An 18,695-nucleotide genomic window follows, 5' to 3' on the forward strand; every position below is an offset into this window, starting at 1 on the left:
GCTCCATAAAACCTGAACCAATTACAGTGTCCCTACCAAAGCTAAGACCAAACCTACGCCCCTTGGGGAAACGTTGCTTTTGTGTGGAAACCCGCACTGATGTCATCCGGTAAACAGAACTGCATCGTAAACCTCCAACATCATTAGCCTCCCCCGTACATCCACGCCACAACAGCGGAGACGCGTTGAAGCCGTCCTGCACGTGAGCAGCTTCCAGGTCGTAAGGAAATTCGGTCCTGATAGGGATAGTACTATCACAGGCACAGCGAGGGGTTCCCAGCTATGCGCTGGTGTCTAAATCAAACCTAATGTCCTAACTGGCGCCAATTAGTTTGCGTGACATTCGAGCGATATTGAACTCCCCCCTCCGACAGCCAGTGTGTGCCGAGTGAGTCAGATGAGCCCGTGACTGATCATCAAGCAGGGCCGTTTGCTGTTTGAGAGAGGCTGCCTAGCAGGGAGACCGAACTCGGCTCCGGCGCCGCCTGCGCCTGTTTGCTCCTCTAATGAGCCACCGGCCATCATTGGCTCGCATTAAATTATCTCCGTCCGTGACACCTTAGCCAAAGGTCGCTAAAGGTCGAGTTAACGCTGTCCTCTGGATCTGACAGGGTTAGAATCGTCGATGTCAAACAAGGGGCTAATGAAAGCCTCGGGGGTTTACTGACTAAATGCTGTTAGGGAAGTCAACTTGGTGAAAAATAATCAACAATAGCATGCGTGTTTGTGAAAAATAGATGTCTTCATTAAAACAAGGGCATGAATGTAAATGTAAGGGCACACAGGTGAATATTTAGGACACTAGCAGCACAGGCTTGATAATATATACTGTACAATATTAACCTGACATTGGTTCTCATCTTAATCTTAAAGGGGTCATTGACCGTTTTTTGGGGGGGTATTTCACACAGTTCCTTAAGGTATCTGAATAGGGTATGAAAATTGGGTTGGGCTGAAAATTGCCCAGGTGCTGTTCTATGCCCCCTGGTGCTTCCTATGAAATTGTCCCAGAAAAAACGCTATGTTTTCTCCTTTTATGGTATGCTCATGAATATATAGATGAGCTCTGCACTGATTGGTTGGTTTTCAACAACGCAACACGGCCAACAACACTCACAGAAACATCGAAGTTGGAGACTTGAAATAAAAACGTGCAAATAAATATATTGTGTCTACACAACACTGCTTTCAACAGATAGACTAGATATCATTTGAAATGATAACGTTGGTTATCATTTCAAGTTATCATAACGTTATAGTTTCCACTTTTGTTGTCGAAGCAATCGGGATCGACATAGGTGGGTATCGTTACAGTTTAGCAACCAAACTATATATTGATTCAACTCAGCTTCAGTTAGCTAGATATCTTGCTGAAAAATAAAATAAAAAATAACCTGACAAAGATCTGGACAAACATGCATCGTGAATTGTAGATTTACATGACAACACGGGTTATTTATTCAAATTAAAGGAACATGTCAGGAACATGAAATAACGCGTTAGCCCCATTACCAATAAACTAGGCTAAATTATCACACATTCTACCTATGCTCTTGCGTTAGCAAGCTAAACTAGTTTACATGCCTGAAGTCTAGGTGTCTTTGCTATCTAGCTGTACTTGCATTCCTTGCAAATCAGCATTAATAAAAAGTAGATGAGCTAGAGTGTAGCTAACATTGACTCGACGGGCATGGCTGATGTTTGTCTATACCGTAGCATAGAAGGTCCCTGTGCAGTTTGACCCTCAATTACACATTTGCTCGAACCATTTCACCAAGGACTGTTTTGAAAACCTGGGACAATGTAAAGCAGGATTTGCTATGAAGTTGTGGCTGAAAAGAGGTGCGTTCCGACCTTATGTTCATCAAAACCGAAAGCTTTAGTATGATTTTGTCGGTAACAGTTATTAGCAATGCTAACGAATCTTGTATCTAGCACCTACCTTTCTCCAGTTCTTTAAAATAGATTTTTTTTCGGAAGCTTCCCTTCTAATGCCGACTACAGCTAGTCTAGCTAGAGTCATTTGCTAAGAAAGGTATGTCGATGTGTTTTGAAATGTATTTAGCATTCTACCTATGCTAGGTGTCAATGGACTTTTTCCACTGTATGTCCGTTTTACCCACCAAATTGTCGTTATTCAACAATGACAAAGTCAAATCGGTTTTGCAATCAATGACCCCTTTAAGGCAATCATATTTGTGTTCATTGTACATGCCTGCCCTACAAGCCCCCATCATGCAGCTAAAAACATGAAACACTGTAAAATGTATCTCCGGGTAGGAACTTATAGACTTACTATACTTGCTTCTTTTACCCCAACATTCAGTTTAATGGAGTGCTACATGGTACCTATTGCTATACTGTCAGACTAGAGAAACTGAGTCTGCCTTGTGAGCTCCCTTTAAAACATGTCTTTATTTATAACCCCACCACGCCAGCCTTGCCAGACAATTACAAGACGGTCACACTTCGTTACCTGGGTAATGAAGTGTTGTGAGGTGAGGCTAAGACTAGCAGCCTACCTCCACATATGCCAGGACAATCCCAAGGCCAGCCCAGAACAAGTTCCCAAACCAGGGCTAGGATCAGGTCGTTCATGTGCACTCCTAATTAAAACCCTCCTCTCCAAAAGACTCTCTCTTGCTGTCTCTTTCTCCCTCGCTTCATTTCGTGTCCTGGGTGTGTGTGCCTCGCACTGATCCGGACCCCGGCTATCTTGTGAGGTCAAACGACAGGTTCCGAAGGTACCTCAGCTGGCTACTGATTCTGCCAGCGGTGTCCTTGACAACACACTGCGTGAGCGGCCGACACGAGTCGCTCCAGATGCTCACCACATCAGAGGCGCTCAACGCCTAGGCTAGTCTGACGCCTAACAAAGAACTCGGAGCCCGGTGCTAAATATGAATACTGGATTTCCCGAGAAGCTGCTCAACATGTCTGTCTTGAAACCCCCCCCCCTCCCCCTCCCCCCTCGCAGTTCACCGATCTGTTTAGGGATGGCTAAATCAACAAGAGAGAAAAATTACCCTCGACGTCGTTCCCAGCCGTCTTCCCAGTCATCCTCCAGCTTGGCATTTTTCGCACATCCGTTGAGTGTAAAGGACGATAATGAATATTCCAAAATAATCAGCGCTAATTGCAGAGGCTAACTGGTAATTACACCCTCCATATGTTTGCCTTCCAGAAAGAGAGAGAGGGGTGGGAGGTGAGACGTGAACTTCAGAACAACACACCGCTGGCAGCTTCAACCCCGCCAACATCTGGACGGTGGTGGCGAACAGGGAAGGACCCGGAGCCAATCATTAGACCCACACTAACTTCCCTAAATGCTCTCAAACGGCAGAAAGGGGAGCCTATTGTGTCCTTCTGCAGACCCACGTCACAAGGCGCATAGTTCTTGTTGACGGTGGAGGAATAGCGTATGGAGCCGACAGTAGGTTAAGGGGTCAACCAGAACAAACCTATGCTCACCGTGGTTGCTACAGAACGTCCGATCAGTGTTATCGGTGTACTGCGAAGCCGTTATTAAGTCATAATCCTGTTCTTTTATCCCCTTCTAAAGCTTGACTAACATTTCAATTGAAGGCCTTCAGTTACATTTCCGTTGCTGGGTATGACTAACGATCATGATCAGATCAGTTTTAGCTGTGAACCACTATGTAAGCATAGCTGTAAATACCGGCATGTAGAACTAACATAGTGATTCGTAAAGGCTTTGTAACAAATAAAAGTTCCAAACATATAAAATATGGACTGGCAAACATTTGTATTTATCTAGGCGCTTTATCACTTATGTACGAACGTTACATCCGGACACGTGCACAATCAAATAATTGCAGTGGCAGGACATGCACTGGGGCCCCTTTTTTTTTTTTAAACATCGTCGCTTGTTATTCCGCCTTGACAGTACAATTTCCAGTTTTAAAATAAGCCTTGTCAAAAGGACATGTTTATTGAAGAGCCCTTCGCCAAGCTGTTGTGGAGAGCTTTATAATGAGACAGATACCGGCAGTCATGTACACTCTGGTGATGCACGGAAACCCCCCCCCCCCTCTTCCCCCTAAAACCCCTTCACCCGTCAACAGCAGGCAGGAGGTATTTACAAAAGCAAGACAAGAATGAATGGACTGTGCAAGTATCTGCCCTGTCTCACTGCAATTAATGTGTATTAAGCTAGAGCACGAACATGCTAGTGTGCCTGGGCAGTCTTCCGTTCTCTGCGTACGTAACGTGCGTCTGAATGTGCAGCGCTGTCGGCTGAGGGTTCGCTAACAGCTAAAAACGGATCCAGCCTTAGCTGGGAGTCAGGTGGCTGAGCGGTTAGGGAATCGGGCTAGTAATCTGAAGGTCGCCAGTTCAATTCCCGGCCGTGCCAAATGACGTTGTGTCCTTGGGCAAGGCACTTCACCCCTACTTGCCTCGGGGGAATGTCCCTGTACTTACTGTAAGTGGCTCTGGATAAGAGCGTCTGCTAAATGACTAAATGTAATGTAATGGGTCTGTGCCAGTCATGTGTTGATGTCTTCAGTAAATGACACCCCCAGGGGAATCTGGAGCAACGCTATAGCCCCCTTCTCTTCCTGATAACCCAAAGTATCCTATCTGCAGATAAATAGCTACTAAGAGGGTTATAAACAAACGCGAGGCCTATTATTTCCGCTGATTATAATTTTAGAGCAACAGTGTAGAAAATTAGGCTGAACTCTTCAGGGCCACTTGACAGCATTCTTAAGCTTATCTATTCTTCTGAGAGCAGGAAGAGGTTGTGTTGAAAATAACAGAGAAGGAGATCAACCGATACGGCGTTCCTTCGATTAGAAGCCGGCCTCAAATTACCGCCGCCCCTCGATTAAACGCTGCATTAAAGTGTGATACGGCTAAATAAACCGCTGCCGTCGTTTTAAAAGCCGTTGGCGGCATTTCATCCAAACGGGGGCGGCTGGTTGCGCCACTCGTGAACACACTTCTCCTCAACACCCAGACGACGGACTGCTGACTTGTTGCAGGTGAGTGCCTTCCGAACGGTATTCCGCTTGAACGCCAGGGAGTATATGAACGCTTCAGCGCGTTCTTGTTGAAGCTTAAATTTGTTCCACTAATGTAGCATGTTGGTAGTCTTCAGCAGTTTACATGTTAGGTATCTTCCTTTATACTGTTAGCCAATTGGTAAAATCCACTCGTCGATCAAACTATTGTGCTTTGCTGGCTGTTAACAAATACAGTGGGCTCCAAAATGACCGTCCCTCCCTTGGCAAAGATGAGTAAAAGAGTTTCAAATTCTGTCATCAAGAAATAATTATTTTTTTGTGAAACCTTCTGTGTCACAATTATTGGCACCGCTACATCTAATGATAGGTACAACCTCCCTTTGCCCATGAAACAGCACCAAGTCTTCTCCTTAACGTCTATTAAGGTTGGAGAATACAGAGCTAGGAGTCTGAGAACATTCCTCTTTACAGAATCTCTCCACATCATCCAGGGTCCTCACTTGTGCATTCTTCTCTTCAGCACAAAGGTTTTCAAAGGAGTTTAGATCAGGGGACTGAGATAGCTACGACAGACTGTCTTTGTGTCCGCCAACCATTTATGTATTAATTTAGACATGTTTAAGATCATTGTACTGCTAAAAGGGCCAATGACAATCTCGTTTTGTATTTTCCTTCAATGGGCAGCCATACTTAGACTTAAAATGTCTTAGTGTTTCATGGAATTCACAATGTCATGTACCCTCACACAGTTTCCAGGACCTGTGAAGGAAAAACAGCCACACAACAACACAATAGTTGTATAGAAGAAATATGGTACGTCCAGGCATGTCCAAGTAAACAACACACTGTGCTCACGCACACAAGAAATGTCTCTGTAGTATTTCTAGAACAGTTTGACGCATTCACTTTATCTCCATTACAAATGCACCCAAGAGGGTTTGGGAAGTGTACAGAAAATGAAGGAGGCGACAACAAAAGTAATTTTCGAGAAATGTCATTACCCAGCTGACACGAGGAATGCAAAATTGAAATAAAACTCTTTTACTCATCTTTGCCAGTGAATGATTGTTCTTTTTCCAACCTTTGTGTCAATAGTGAAGCCGTTTTCATTCAAAGACCCTTATCTGTGTCTCTGCGTTTTGCCTTGTTTTTGCTTTTGTGTACAAGATAAGAGCGTCTGCTAAATGACTAAATGTAATGTAAGATGTCAGTGCATACCTGTGTGATATGCTGGTTCCTATATTTGAGTGTGTGTGACTGTGTGTGAGTGCATGTGCAGGCATGTTTACAGTATGTGTGTGTGTGTGTGTGTGTGCGTGTGTGTGTGCGTGTGTGTGTGTGCGCGTGTGCGCATGTGCGTGCACTCCTCTGATCCAGAGAACACAAACGCAGAAGACAATCAGAAATCGACCCGGCCAATGACGCACAAGAGATGAAGCACTGCCATGAAAGTGCGTGCTATTGTGTCGCACAAATGACTGCTGAATCCCTCCATTGCAGCCCTTGAACACCGTTGCAACTGCCGTAACCGTGGTTACAACGTCTACCGAGGTGCCACCAGCGCTGTGCTCATGTACGCGGTTCGATGCCTGGGCGAGGCCCTAAGGAAGTGTACTCACGGTCTGAGCAGAACTGGCCCCCGTAGGTGGTCATGCTGCAGTCGCAGGTGAAGCCCTCCCACATCTGCAGACACACCCCCTGGTGGTGACAGGAGTCCTCCATACAGGTGCTGCTGACACCTGGAGGGACGGGGGGGGACGGGGGGTGAGCGGGTGAGGACACTAGCATTAGTCAACCAGACGCATCCACGTTGTCGACAACCTATGCCAGTGCTAGACCAAGGGATAGGTGTCCTGTAACAGTCTACTCTAATGCCATACCACACCCTATTTCAGTCCTTTCCCACATTGTATACCAGTACAATCATATACCTCATAATATACCAGTCCAGTGCTATACCACAAACTACGGTACGTCAGTCCAGGTTCGAACGGCTCCAGTCATGGACATGTTAGGTTTCGATCAAACCCGCTTTCTCTCCTCACAAAGCCAGGAGTGACGATTTTGGACGCGTCTAGCCTTTCAGCTGAAACGCACGTCCATGGTTAACGACCGGGGTCGGCCGTCTCCCTACGTCATGTGCTTCCGGTTCACAAACGGGCAGCTCAACGAGTGAACACCCACGACCGTGTAACACCGCGAGGAGGAGTCTCACCTCCGCATCCTCGCTCCACGGGGCCAGACGTCTGGTAAGCGTCCGCCATCAGGTCCGGAAGTCTCCCGTTCAGGTCCACCAGGGCCAGGCAGCCCTGGTAGCCGTCCCGCGACGCGATCAGCTTGGGCAGGCTGCCGTACATGCTCTTTGGCACGCCACCGATGTGCAGGTTCCCTGGAAAACACCAACGACTGGATTTATGAAACACCAACGACAGGGTTTAGGAACACCAACGACAGGGTTTAGGAACACCGACGACAGGGTTTAGGAAACACCAATGACAGGGTTTAGGAACACAAACGACAGGGTTTAGGAAACACCAATGGCAGGGTTTAGGAAACACCAACAATGGGATTTAGGAAACACCAACAATGGGATTTAGGAAACACCAACAACAGGATCCATGAAACACCAACATTTTAGACAGACCTGCTTTATGGGATTGTTTCCCATATCTCCTAGCATTACTTGTACATTTTATGAAAGTTTCTTTGCACCTTTTTTTTCTATACCGTACCATTAATCTGTGTTGACATTCCTGTTCAACCAAGAGCATCAACCTTCTAGCTACCGTGCTGTTACTTTACCTTGTGAGCAGCCTAGACATTTAGAACAAGAGCTTACCAACATTTAGTGTCTAACATCACTAGCCCAAGCCTGGAGGACACTGCACTAGCTGGCCTCACATAAGATGCCAGGCAACTTTCCAATCCGACAGATCCATTTTCCATTTGCAACCTCCAAAAACCCATTCCGTGACATATTCATTCAGAAGGCAGAGAATGCTACTCTTCATCAGAGTAATAACTGTCTGTCGAGCATTGAACAGGAGATATTCCCTCGTGGGTTGACTTTAAATCCTACAAACTCTAGGCAATCCTTCACAGTTTGGCTTAGTTAGTTAGTGGATGATAAGCGTATTCAGTATGTGGGACAACTCCCAGACCCAGGTGCACTGGGATTTGGGTCTAACTATTTTGGGCAGAGACAACAGATTAAATGTTTCTCAGCATGACAAGATGTTACATAACTGATTTTACATCAAGCATGTCATGAAACCGGTTGATGTTTTTGGTTGGTAGAGTAGAGCGTAGAACAGAGTTCTTTATTGATCCCTGGGGGGAAATTGCACTGTTACACTTGCATTGACATGCACAGTACAAAAGGAACATGCTGTATTATAAAATACATGGGACTTGGTGAGTAATGATATCAAATGAAAACTCAAATCTACAATGTACAGTGTCGTCGTACTAAAAACAACCTATGAACCAACATATGGCGGAGTATCGCGTCATCGAATCGGTCTTACCAAAAGAACAAACATAAGCAGCTATCCAAACCTTCCCTCTCTACACAGCTCCTCTTCCATCTCACACAAACTGTCTTTTTCGCTATAATTGCTTGAGCCACTCAGCTGACATTCACTGTGAAGCGGCTCTTTTGATGTCGAATATTTGTGTTTAAAATCTTTTTTTTTCAAAGCAGATGAAACACAGAGAGGAGGACCCTGAGGAACATTCCCAATAAAACACAGTTCCACTGCGGTAACTTTTGATTGCATGATGCCCTGCATTAGACGTGGAGAAAAGGCGGTTTTTCCGGAAACGTCTATTTCTTAAATCGATGGTCCTGTTGGTGTAAAACGGCTTTCTACTGGTACATTCTATCTGGCATCCCCTCCACTGGTAACTTCTCACTGGAGTCGGAGCACAAGATAATATCAGACGGCGTGTACCAGCTACGGGTGCATTACTAATGACAAGAGGGACTGTCCTGCCTTAAGGTCAAGGTACAGTATCCATGGAAATATAGACATACAAAAAAAAAATGTGGACTGTGACTGCCTTGCCTCAGCTAAACAAAGCCAAACAAGGAATCTGGATCCAGCAAAACAAATTCTTGGGCCTGTGGCCAAGGATTGCATGTTCATTAAGCAAACAGTCCAACATGAGCTTGGCTTGGCTTCACACTGGTCACTCAGCCAGGCAGACCTGGCTAGCCATCGGATGAAGCATCCGTAAACATGGAACTAATGAACGACTTGGCCGGAAAACCAGACCGGCAGACTCTCAGGGGGACGAGCACGTCTCGGCTGTAATAGATGCATCAACGAAAACATTGCTCGCATTCAATCAAACGTGGGGTGGATTTAGCATTAGCACGCCGAGGCCGCCGAGTAAAGGTTTGCTGAGGCAGAGGTGATTCACTGAAGGTCACTCAGCATGGCCGCGCTCGCCGCTGACGGGGCTTTGATGGGCTCTCTTTTCATTCCGTTCCAGTCGTTTAGCAGCACTTTTGTGTGGGTCTGCATCCTTTGTATTTTTCATCCCCCCCTTACAAAAGACCCTTTCCACCCAAAAGCAACTTATCTCCTAAAAAAAGACGTTGAACTAACTCTTTCCTATCCACAGACGCCATTGTCCTCGCTAAATCCAGTGACACACTATACCACACATTGGTCGGTGTGTGTACTGACTGGAACGACAGGCCTTGCCAGGGCATCAGACTTGCAAACACTGTTGTGGGTCTGAAGTGATAAGTAAACACCGTTAACGCAGATTTCTTTTTGACCCTGGGAATCATCTATCGTCACATGACTTCGACTGCCGACGGTAGCTGAATAATGGAGAGAGAGCTTTTAGATGGAAAGTTCAATTAAAAAAAGTTGCTATATGGCTCGGTTGACAAAACTAAGGCTGTGTGTACTGATTGTCAGGAGTTTAGTTATCAGAATCAGAAAGGGATTTATTCGCCATGACAGTTTGCACAGACAAGGAATTTGCTTTGGCAGGAAGGTGCATACAATAAACATATAGGAATCTTAAATTTAAATATATGGTCTAACTATACTAGGATACATAAACGGATCGATTCCCCGCCCCGCCAAATGACGTTGTGTCCTTGGGCAAGGCACTTCACCTCGGGGGGAATGTCCCTGTACTTACTGTAAGTCGCTCTGGATAAGAGCGTCTGCTAAATGACTAAATGTAAATGTAGCAATACTAAGTGGAATACAATCAAAATAATATATACAATAAAATATAAGTTGCCATAAAATAAAATATAATTTTATCACCGGAGTACTTCCAGCCTGAACTATCACATGCAAGCAAAGCACACAGCTAGCAGCAGCGTTCGAAGCGTTAGCGGAGCAGCAGCTGCGTTCGCTCCGGTAACATATGGGTTTAACAAAATTGAAACGGTATTTTTCAATATTAAGGTCAATCTGTGGTTGCTTAAGTATCTAAAGTATGTTTGAGTGGAATTTGAATATCATGGAGCAGGATATCGTAGTAGGCTATGAGACAACATGTCTTTAATGTATTTTATATTCCAGAACAAGTCTAATTTTGTGGATGTTTATTTTACAGCACTATAGTTTGTGATAAATAAAACTGCCTCATAATTTAAGTTGTGTTCCATCTGAACTTATGTAACACAACTTATATGGACATTATCATCCAGTTAGGACTATTTGATTAGTTTTTTAAGCACACCGTAATGTTATTTCAAAACAAAAATCATTCATTGGGGTAACATTTTAACAGATTAAACAGATTGAATAATTTTACGATTAATTGCGATTAATCGCGAGTAATCATATGAAATAATGCGATTAATCGCAATTAAATATTTTTATCGCTTGACAGCCCTAATTATAATCATAATACATATTATTCAAATCTGGTCAAAATGTCCCCCCCAAAATATTGAGATAAAATATAAATTAAATATAAATGTGCTACGCTACGACAGGCACGCACGCTGTCCGAAATGATCATGAAAAATGAAATCATATTCATAACTAAACGTAAAAATTGCCATTTTATAACTACTAGTATTACTGATACCGGTGGTAGCAGATTTTGTCCCCCCCCCAATGTTGACTCCATGGCAACGGCCTTGATTTGAGGTACCTTTAAGGTCAAGGTGACGGGCTCCGCTAGAGTGCTGTGTCACGGTGCGCGAGTCGATCTTGAGGATGTGCACATTGCTGTCGTCCCGGGAGACCACCACGTTGTGCCACTGGTTGTCGTTGAGAGGCTTGTCGGAGTTGCCCTTCATCAGCGACGGCCCGTTGCCCAGGTCAAACACGTAATGGACGTAGCTGGCGAGAAAAAAACAGGTCGACATACTCACGGGTCTGTTCTGGTGCACTTCATCTCAGTAAAGATTTAAATAATAAAGTTTGCCGCGAAAACAATGGACCCATTCAAACCCATCATTGAACATGTCCCTGCTATGGTCGGTTAAAGACGGGTCAGGCCAAAATGTTCCGGTCAGGATAGCCCGGCTTATGAAGATGTACTTAGTAGTTGATAAGACGCAGCCCAAAGAGAGGGGGAGAAAGAGGGATGGTGAGAGATATCGAGACAGACAGGAAGTGAGGCGGAGAGAGAAAGAGAGAGAGAGAAAGAGAGAGAGACAGACAGGAAGTGAGGCGGAGAGAGAGAGAGAGAGAGAGAGAGAGAAAGAGAGAGAGAGAGAGAGAGAAAGAGAGAGAGAGAGAGAGAGAGAGAGAGAGAGAGAGAGAGAGAGAGAGAGAGAAAGAGAGTGAGTGAGTACTTCCTGACTCTGGCTCACACAGTCCTGTCTGATGCCAGCAGGCTGCAGAGGGTTTAGCAGGGTTCCCTGCTGAGGCACTGCCTTCTGAGTGACGGCATTTCCTTGTGAAGCTGGACGGCGGTTTGCCATCTGGGTGCCTTGTTCCTTCTTTCCCAAACTCGCTCTCTTTCGTTGTCTGACTCCCTTCCTGCTCTCTCTCTTTTTGGCTCCGTTCATCTAAAGCAGCAATACTGTTTGTTGAACATCATCATCGAGGGTAAATTGTCCCTTCTGTATAGGTAAATATCAACATCTGTCTGTCTTAATCACGCAAGCTGCTGAGAGAATCGAGGTCGCCAGGACACAACACCGTTCGTGTCGACTTTCGAGCTCCCCCGCCCCGCCTCCATCGTGACCTCTGACCTCACCGGGCCCCCACTCACCCTTTGACCAGCTCCACCACGATGAAGTCGCTGCCGTCTCCCGCGTTGAAGAGGAGGAGGCCGTCCGGGCTGGCCGTCTTGAACTGAAAGAAGAGGTGCATGGAGGCGTAGGCCTGCAAGGTGGCCAGGGTCATGTAGCCGGCCCGCGTCACGAAGGACACGGGGTCGGCGACGATGCGCCGCATGCCGAAGCGGGCGTTGAGCTCGCAGGAGGAGATGTCGCCGTTCTTGCACTGGTCCAGGTAGGGCACGCCGTTGAAGGAGAGGGCCTGCAGGTGGCCTATGAAGTTGGAGGGCGCGGCGGTGATGAAGTGGCGTTCCGTCATGATGCCCGTCTCGATGTGGTTGAACTCCAGGCGCGTGTGAGCCCCGGTCAAGAGGCCTGCGCGGGGGGGGTGGGGGGAAGAGACACCATCGTTTTTTCTCTGTGTTTCTCCTTCAATTCAGGTCTCCTTGAATTCTCTATCTCTCTCCCAGGCAGAGAGACGTCAAATGGCTGGAGATGGAGGGGGGGTTGGGGGGTGCGCTCGGGCCCGTCTTACCTTCCACGGTCACGTTGTCGACGGAGAGCTGCAGGTTCTTGCCGCGCCGGACCACCTTCACCGAGTGCCACTCGTTGTCGTTGAGCTTCTGGCCGGCGAGCAGCATCTCTGGTCCTCGACCTGAGGACATGAGAAGGTCAATTCACCCGCCTCATATGCTAACACAGGCTTTCCATGGCACCCAAGGGATTCGTACTGCTAACGGTGTAACTCGTAACGACATCTGGAGAGGAACATATAATACGTTCCTTTCACATTTCAACCGGTGCTTTATCTAGGCCATTTTAGAGCTAACCATATAATTAACACTATCTTATTTCTAATTCATTCATCTTTCATTCATTATGTCTGATGTAATGCCCGTGATGTTGTAAAGTCCTTGTGAAACTCTTAAGACAATAATCTAAGCATCTAATTAGAAACATCTAGTCATCTAGTCATTTGTTTGCATCGTGAATGGTCACATGAGATACGCCAATCACAGCAAATCCACATGAACACATTTGTGCTATAACACAACCAACATCAGCCCTTACTGAATATGTAAGCCCTTTGTGAATTTGTTTAAGACATGTCCTGAGGAATAAACACAATAACGCCACGGTAAATGCACACCAGCTTTGCAGCTCTAGGATTGAACACACATTTCCCCCTTAGTTCTGTTTTTCCGGCTTGGAAGATTCGGGTTTTTAGTAAAAATAGGTCACAATGCGGAAGCTTCCCACTGCGGCAGCGTCACCCCAGATCAGCAGCTCGGCAACAGGCCGACGCGGACATTCAAAGGAGTTCTGACATCGCTTCGGAAGCTAATTAGCCATAGCTAAGCTAGCTGTGCCTCCGGGGATCTGTCTGTCTGTCTAATTGAGCTCAGGGTGTAGGGGACTGGCAGGGGACAAGGACAGGACACTGGCTGGGAAGCTGGGACCGGTGACACCCTTAATGGTTTTTGAACGCTCCGTCATAGAGGAAGGTAAGATCATTGGAAGACAGGAAGTTAGGGAGACGGCAAATTTTCTGGGACACAACTGGACACCCAGTCTGCTGCTTGATATGAACAATGCACTCAACCATATCACGTCCTGTTCTTCAGGTGCTAAGACTATTTGGGAACGAGTCTACTGTACTTCCTTAATTCAAGAAGGACTGTTGGAAGCTATTGCATTAGCCATGACTGCTGTAGGCAATACATTACAGTGGTTAGGCTGGGATTTGGAACCCTTTCTATGAAGCCCCAGTGTTGCATAACTGTTTCAAAGTATTATTTGTTTTATTGGAGCCAAAGGCGCTCATGCATACCGCATATTGTTGTGTCAATGTTCATTTTCATTTATATGAAAGAATGACAGAAGAATATTTGCATAGTTTCACAGAAATAAAACGGAGGAAAGACACAGGACTGGGCTCTGAGAGTTGCCGTGCATTCTGGTATTGGTGGGGAGGATCTGGGGCCAGGAAACCTTTTCCCTTATTAAGCTGATCTGCTAGAGCACGTATGGAGCTTCAAGCCAGTTAAGCTTGTGGGCGACCAGGTGTGCCGATCTGGACTGAACTGTGCCAGAAATGAACTGACCGGCCATCTCATTACCCCGATATCTCCCTCCTCCCCACTGACCTGGCAGAACCCCCTTGCTCGAACAGGGAGGGCAGGGTCGAAGGGGTTGCCAAGAAGGCTGTAAAAAGATATACTAATCCTCGAGGTTGCTTGTCACAGACAATAATAAATCCTTCATGTACTGCCATGAGGAGCTCAAGGTATAAAAAGCAGGCTGTTATGGTCTTATCTGTCCACGTAGTCCTCCGCAGACCTAATCGAACATGGTCCCCAGTGCTTTGTCTTGGGAAAATGCAGTGAGCTCGACACTGACGCTACAGGGACACACAGTGGGAGATCTGACATCTCGGCGCGCTTTTCGTGTAAGAGTTGTTTAGGAGAATTCAAGCAAGGCCTTGAACATTATCCATTGTTGATGCATGTCGTCCCTGTACACCATTTACATTTAGTCATTTAGCAGACGCTCTTATCCAGAGCGACTTACAGTAAGTACAGGGACATTGCCCTTGAGGCAAGTAGGGTGAAGTACCTTGCCCAAGGATACAACTTCATTTTTCACAGCCCGGAATTGAACTGGGAACCTTCTGTTTAATAGCCCGATTCCCTGACCGCTAAGCCATCTGCCCCCCTCTCTCCTCTACTCTACCTGACTCTACCTCTTTATGACCCAATTTGGCAGTCCTGCGTTTATGACCGGGGTGCGGGCGACACCGTCTTCGTTCCCCTAAAATCCTCGATCACAAGAGACTTCAGATCTTGCTACAGATCTTGCACTCGAACACACCACTCAACTGTCCTTCCCAGATGAGCACATTTAGGAAGGGGGTGTACAGTACTATGTGTGAAGGGGTCTGATTACAGGCTTTGAAGGGCACTGTGGCTCTGTTTAACTTTGTCCTCTCTTGCCAACCTACTAAAGGCCTGTGTGTGAGTGTGTGTGTGTGGGTGGGGGGGGGGGGGGAGGAGCCACGTATCGGGAGCTTTGAAGGGGCCCCTTTATTGGTTTCTGTTTGATCCAGAGTTCAAGAAGGACTGATATATACAGTACATGGTTTTTAATAAGGCTACCCTCTAAGGAAGGGTGATGTTGCACTGTATAGTTTAATGAGCCAGAGGAGAATTTTGGAGTTACAGTGCGCATGCTAATCAAAGCATTCGTCGTCGCACATTTCTCGAAAAACAAACGGTTCGCTTTCCGACGTTAAGAAACATTTATCTTCATATACTGCACTTCTAAATCCCAGCGTAGCGGTGGAAACACTGTTCATCTGAAGCCAACGTTTGCCTCGGTGTATAATTCCTATCTTTCATTTCTCGTTACGTGACCATCGGGGGGTCTTCATGGTGGTGAACATGAATATTCTGTCGTCTCAGCACCTGCAAAACGGGTGGGTTGGGGGGAAGGGAGAAGGGGAGGGGCATTCAGGAGCTGTGGCCAATTGCTGACAGCGGTGTGTTTAATCCATTCTATGCCACCATGTTGTCGTTCAGTGCTGTGTGGTGTTCAGCACCATGGACAGCTCCCCCAACAGCTCCAGTCCCCCAGAATGCTCGGTCTGGAAACCTCTGCTCCATTTGTTGGCCTACTCCACATTCAACCACCATCCACATAAGTGAGGAGCTGTTATCCTCTCTAGAATGTAGTGCTGCCATTGGCTGCGCGTTGTGACAACCCACCATCAGAGTGTGCCCTGATAAACTCTCCCTCTTGGGTCACCCACTGGCTATTATGCTACTCCAAAGGAAATAGCGAAGTCCCCTTCTAGAATATTCCAGTGCAATAAAAGTAGTCCCACCTTCCGTCTGAAGCGGATTAACCTCATGTAATACAAGTACCCATTTCCTGCTTTCCCATTTTATATGAATAACATGGTTTCCGTTTTGATTCCCATGTACCTAGCTCAGCAGCAACAACCCGTAGAAGGTCTGCCTTGAATAGTAAAATCTGTTTAGGATGCAAGATGAGCTATGGACCAAACAGATACTGCCAGATGGTAAGGGAGCCTCTTGTTAACCGCCGTTCAGTTTAACTATTGGCTAATTATGTCAATTAAAAAGTCACAGAAAATGTTAGCACCGTTACTCTTCAAAATGGGAATTTATGGCCCAATTTGGCAGTCCCGTGTTTATGGTCGGGGTGCGGGTGACGCCGCGTTCGTTCACTAACAGCCTCGATCACGAGAGGCCTACTTCAGATCTTGCTAATAACTCAGAGTCTCGCTAAAGGGTTGTCGTGTATTTTGTACGCATATATGGTTTATAATGTACAAAAACATGGCTATGCAAACCTAAACACAAATCCTTCCCCTCAATCCTGTGTTGCGCCACAGGAAGATGTTTCCCTAGAGAGTTGAGCTTATACTGCCATCTACTGGTGACGGACTGAGTCAGCAGAACTACTGGTGCTAATGACTGGAAGGAATAACAAACGGAAATAGATCATAGTGGAATGACTTAGTAGAATGAGAGTTGAATGACTTGCCTGTGATACAGACTTACCTGATTGGTTGGGACAGACTGAATACATAACATACAGCAGACCACCAGTATGATGAAAAACAGCAGCATACAGTAACATGATAGTAGCAGTCTCTAAATCAAAAGGGAAATAATCATAGGAGCCACTTACTGAGGTTACAGTCTATCCTGATACAATCTGGTGAGAGAGAGAGCGAGATGGTGAGATTAAAACAAAACAAAACGCCCCACCCCCCCCCCAAAAATAAAAAAAATAAAGGAAAAGAAGAAGACATTTTTCACATCCTTCAAGGTACATTCTGCAGACATCTGAGGGATTCTCAGAGCCCACTATCCGGGGACAAGCTCCAGAGGCCAAAGCGCCCGTCTCCTCGCCATGGCAACCGCCCGGCCGGCCCTTTCGCGAAGCAGGAGTTGAGATGCGCACGCTGCGCCTACTTCTGTCTGATCCAGCGTTTCGCTGGAAACGAGCCAGGTTTGGAGAATTGCATTGTCAAACTCTCTGCGAGTCAGGGAGGACTGTGAGCATATGCAATGTGCTGCACAAGATTAGCTATATTTCAGATTTGAAAAGAAGTAGGACTGGGTTAAGGGAGTAAGGGTAACTGGTGCTGGTCTTTCCAGACATTTGTATATTTATGTTATTTATTTTTTGGGGGGGGAAAATGTCCATTGTTAACAACTGTGAACCATCTCTTAATGTTCCAGACTAAGGTGAATCTGTGATTAGTACAAAAACCAAATCTTTTTTTGTTGTTATTGTTATTGTCGGGTGTCGTATCTTTACACTATTTCCATATCCTGTTCGCGGTGGCCACCGGGGGTAGAGTCTGAAGGAGACGGGCAATTGGCACACCCACAGCCACGCCGAAAGCCTCGGTCACTTAGCAAAGGCACGGGAGCGTCGAGCTGCAGGAACCGCACGCTCACCGTCCAACCGGACGGTGCGCTCTCTCAGGGACCCGACCTCTCCGCGTCTTTGAAGCGAGCGTCGAAACTCCGCTTCCGCACCCCCAAAATGGAGCTTGGCGAAAGCTGCGTCGGGGCAGAGTGGCTGAGGGGGCGCGCTCTGGAGCAGTCAACCATCACAGAACAGTGGATGCAGACAGCCAGGGACCAGACTCACGGTCTAACCTGCAAGGAGTGGGCTACCCTGCCACCCGGTTCATGTCGTCCCCAATCGCTTAACCTCCCCGCTACTCCTCCGACACGACGGAGGTAGCCCTGAGTTAGGGGGCCTGCAGAGGTGTAGTAGGACAACGTGCTAAAGTCCAATCGAGTGCTAATGTTTGAATTTGACTCTTCAGTGTACTGTTTCTATGATGGGCAGCTTCCTAGGTGAGCTGGTCACGCTGACTGTCTGCTCCTGGGACTGCAGACACACGGGCCGTTGAAGGGCTGAAAGGGTTGGGATGGTTAGGACCCGACAAGGAAATGGAGAGAGAGAGGAGAGAGAGATTGTGAGACAGATCGAAAGAGGGGGATATGAGGGTGTGTGTGTGTGAGTGAGAGAGAGAGAGAGAGAGAGAGAGAGAGAGAGAGGAGAGAGAGAGAGAGAGAAACAGAGAGAGAGAGAGAAACAGAGAGAGAGAGAGACACAGAGAGACAGAGAGAGAGACACAGAGAGACAGAGAGAGAGAAACAGAGAGAGAGAGACACAGAGAGAGAGAGAGACACAGAGAGAGAGAGAGACACAGAGAGAGAGAGAGAGAGAGAGAGAGACAGAGAGAGAGACAGAGAGAGAGACAGAGAGAAACAGAGAGAGAGAGACAGAGAGAGACAGAGAGAGAGAGAGAGAGAGAGAGAGAGAGAGAAAGAAAGAGAGAGAGAGAGAAACAGAGAGAGACAGAGAAAGAGAGAGAGAGAAAGAGAAAAGAGAAAAGAGAGAAAAGAGAGAGTCACTGAGGGAGGGATGGAGAGAAATGGAGA

At 46.6% G+C, this 18,695-nt stretch overlaps 1 protein-coding gene across 1 annotated transcript in view; it reads right to left on the bottom strand.

Annotated features, from left to right (window-relative positions):
• nrxn2a (neurexin 2a) overlaps positions 1–16,939 on the bottom strand; it is a 74,811-nt gene extending 57,872 nt beyond the window's left edge. Inside the window, 6 exon segments of the mRNA XM_047043204.1 lie at positions 6,608–6,727; positions 7,204–7,377; positions 11,124–11,314; positions 12,195–12,576; positions 12,737–12,856; positions 16,918–16,939. Of these exon segments, the coding sequence (XP_046899160.1) occupies positions 6,608–6,727; positions 7,204–7,377; positions 11,124–11,314; positions 12,195–12,576; positions 12,737–12,842 (973 nt within the window). The 5' untranslated portion in view covers positions 12,843–12,856; positions 16,918–16,939.
• Between the last annotated feature and the right edge of the window lie 1,756 nt (positions 16,940–18,695).

Source organism: Hypomesus transpacificus, chromosome 20 (assembly GCF_021917145.1).
Source record: "Hypomesus transpacificus isolate Combined female chromosome 20, fHypTra1, whole genome shotgun sequence".
NCBI lineage: Eukaryota > Metazoa > Chordata > Actinopteri > Osmeriformes > Osmeridae > Hypomesus > Hypomesus transpacificus.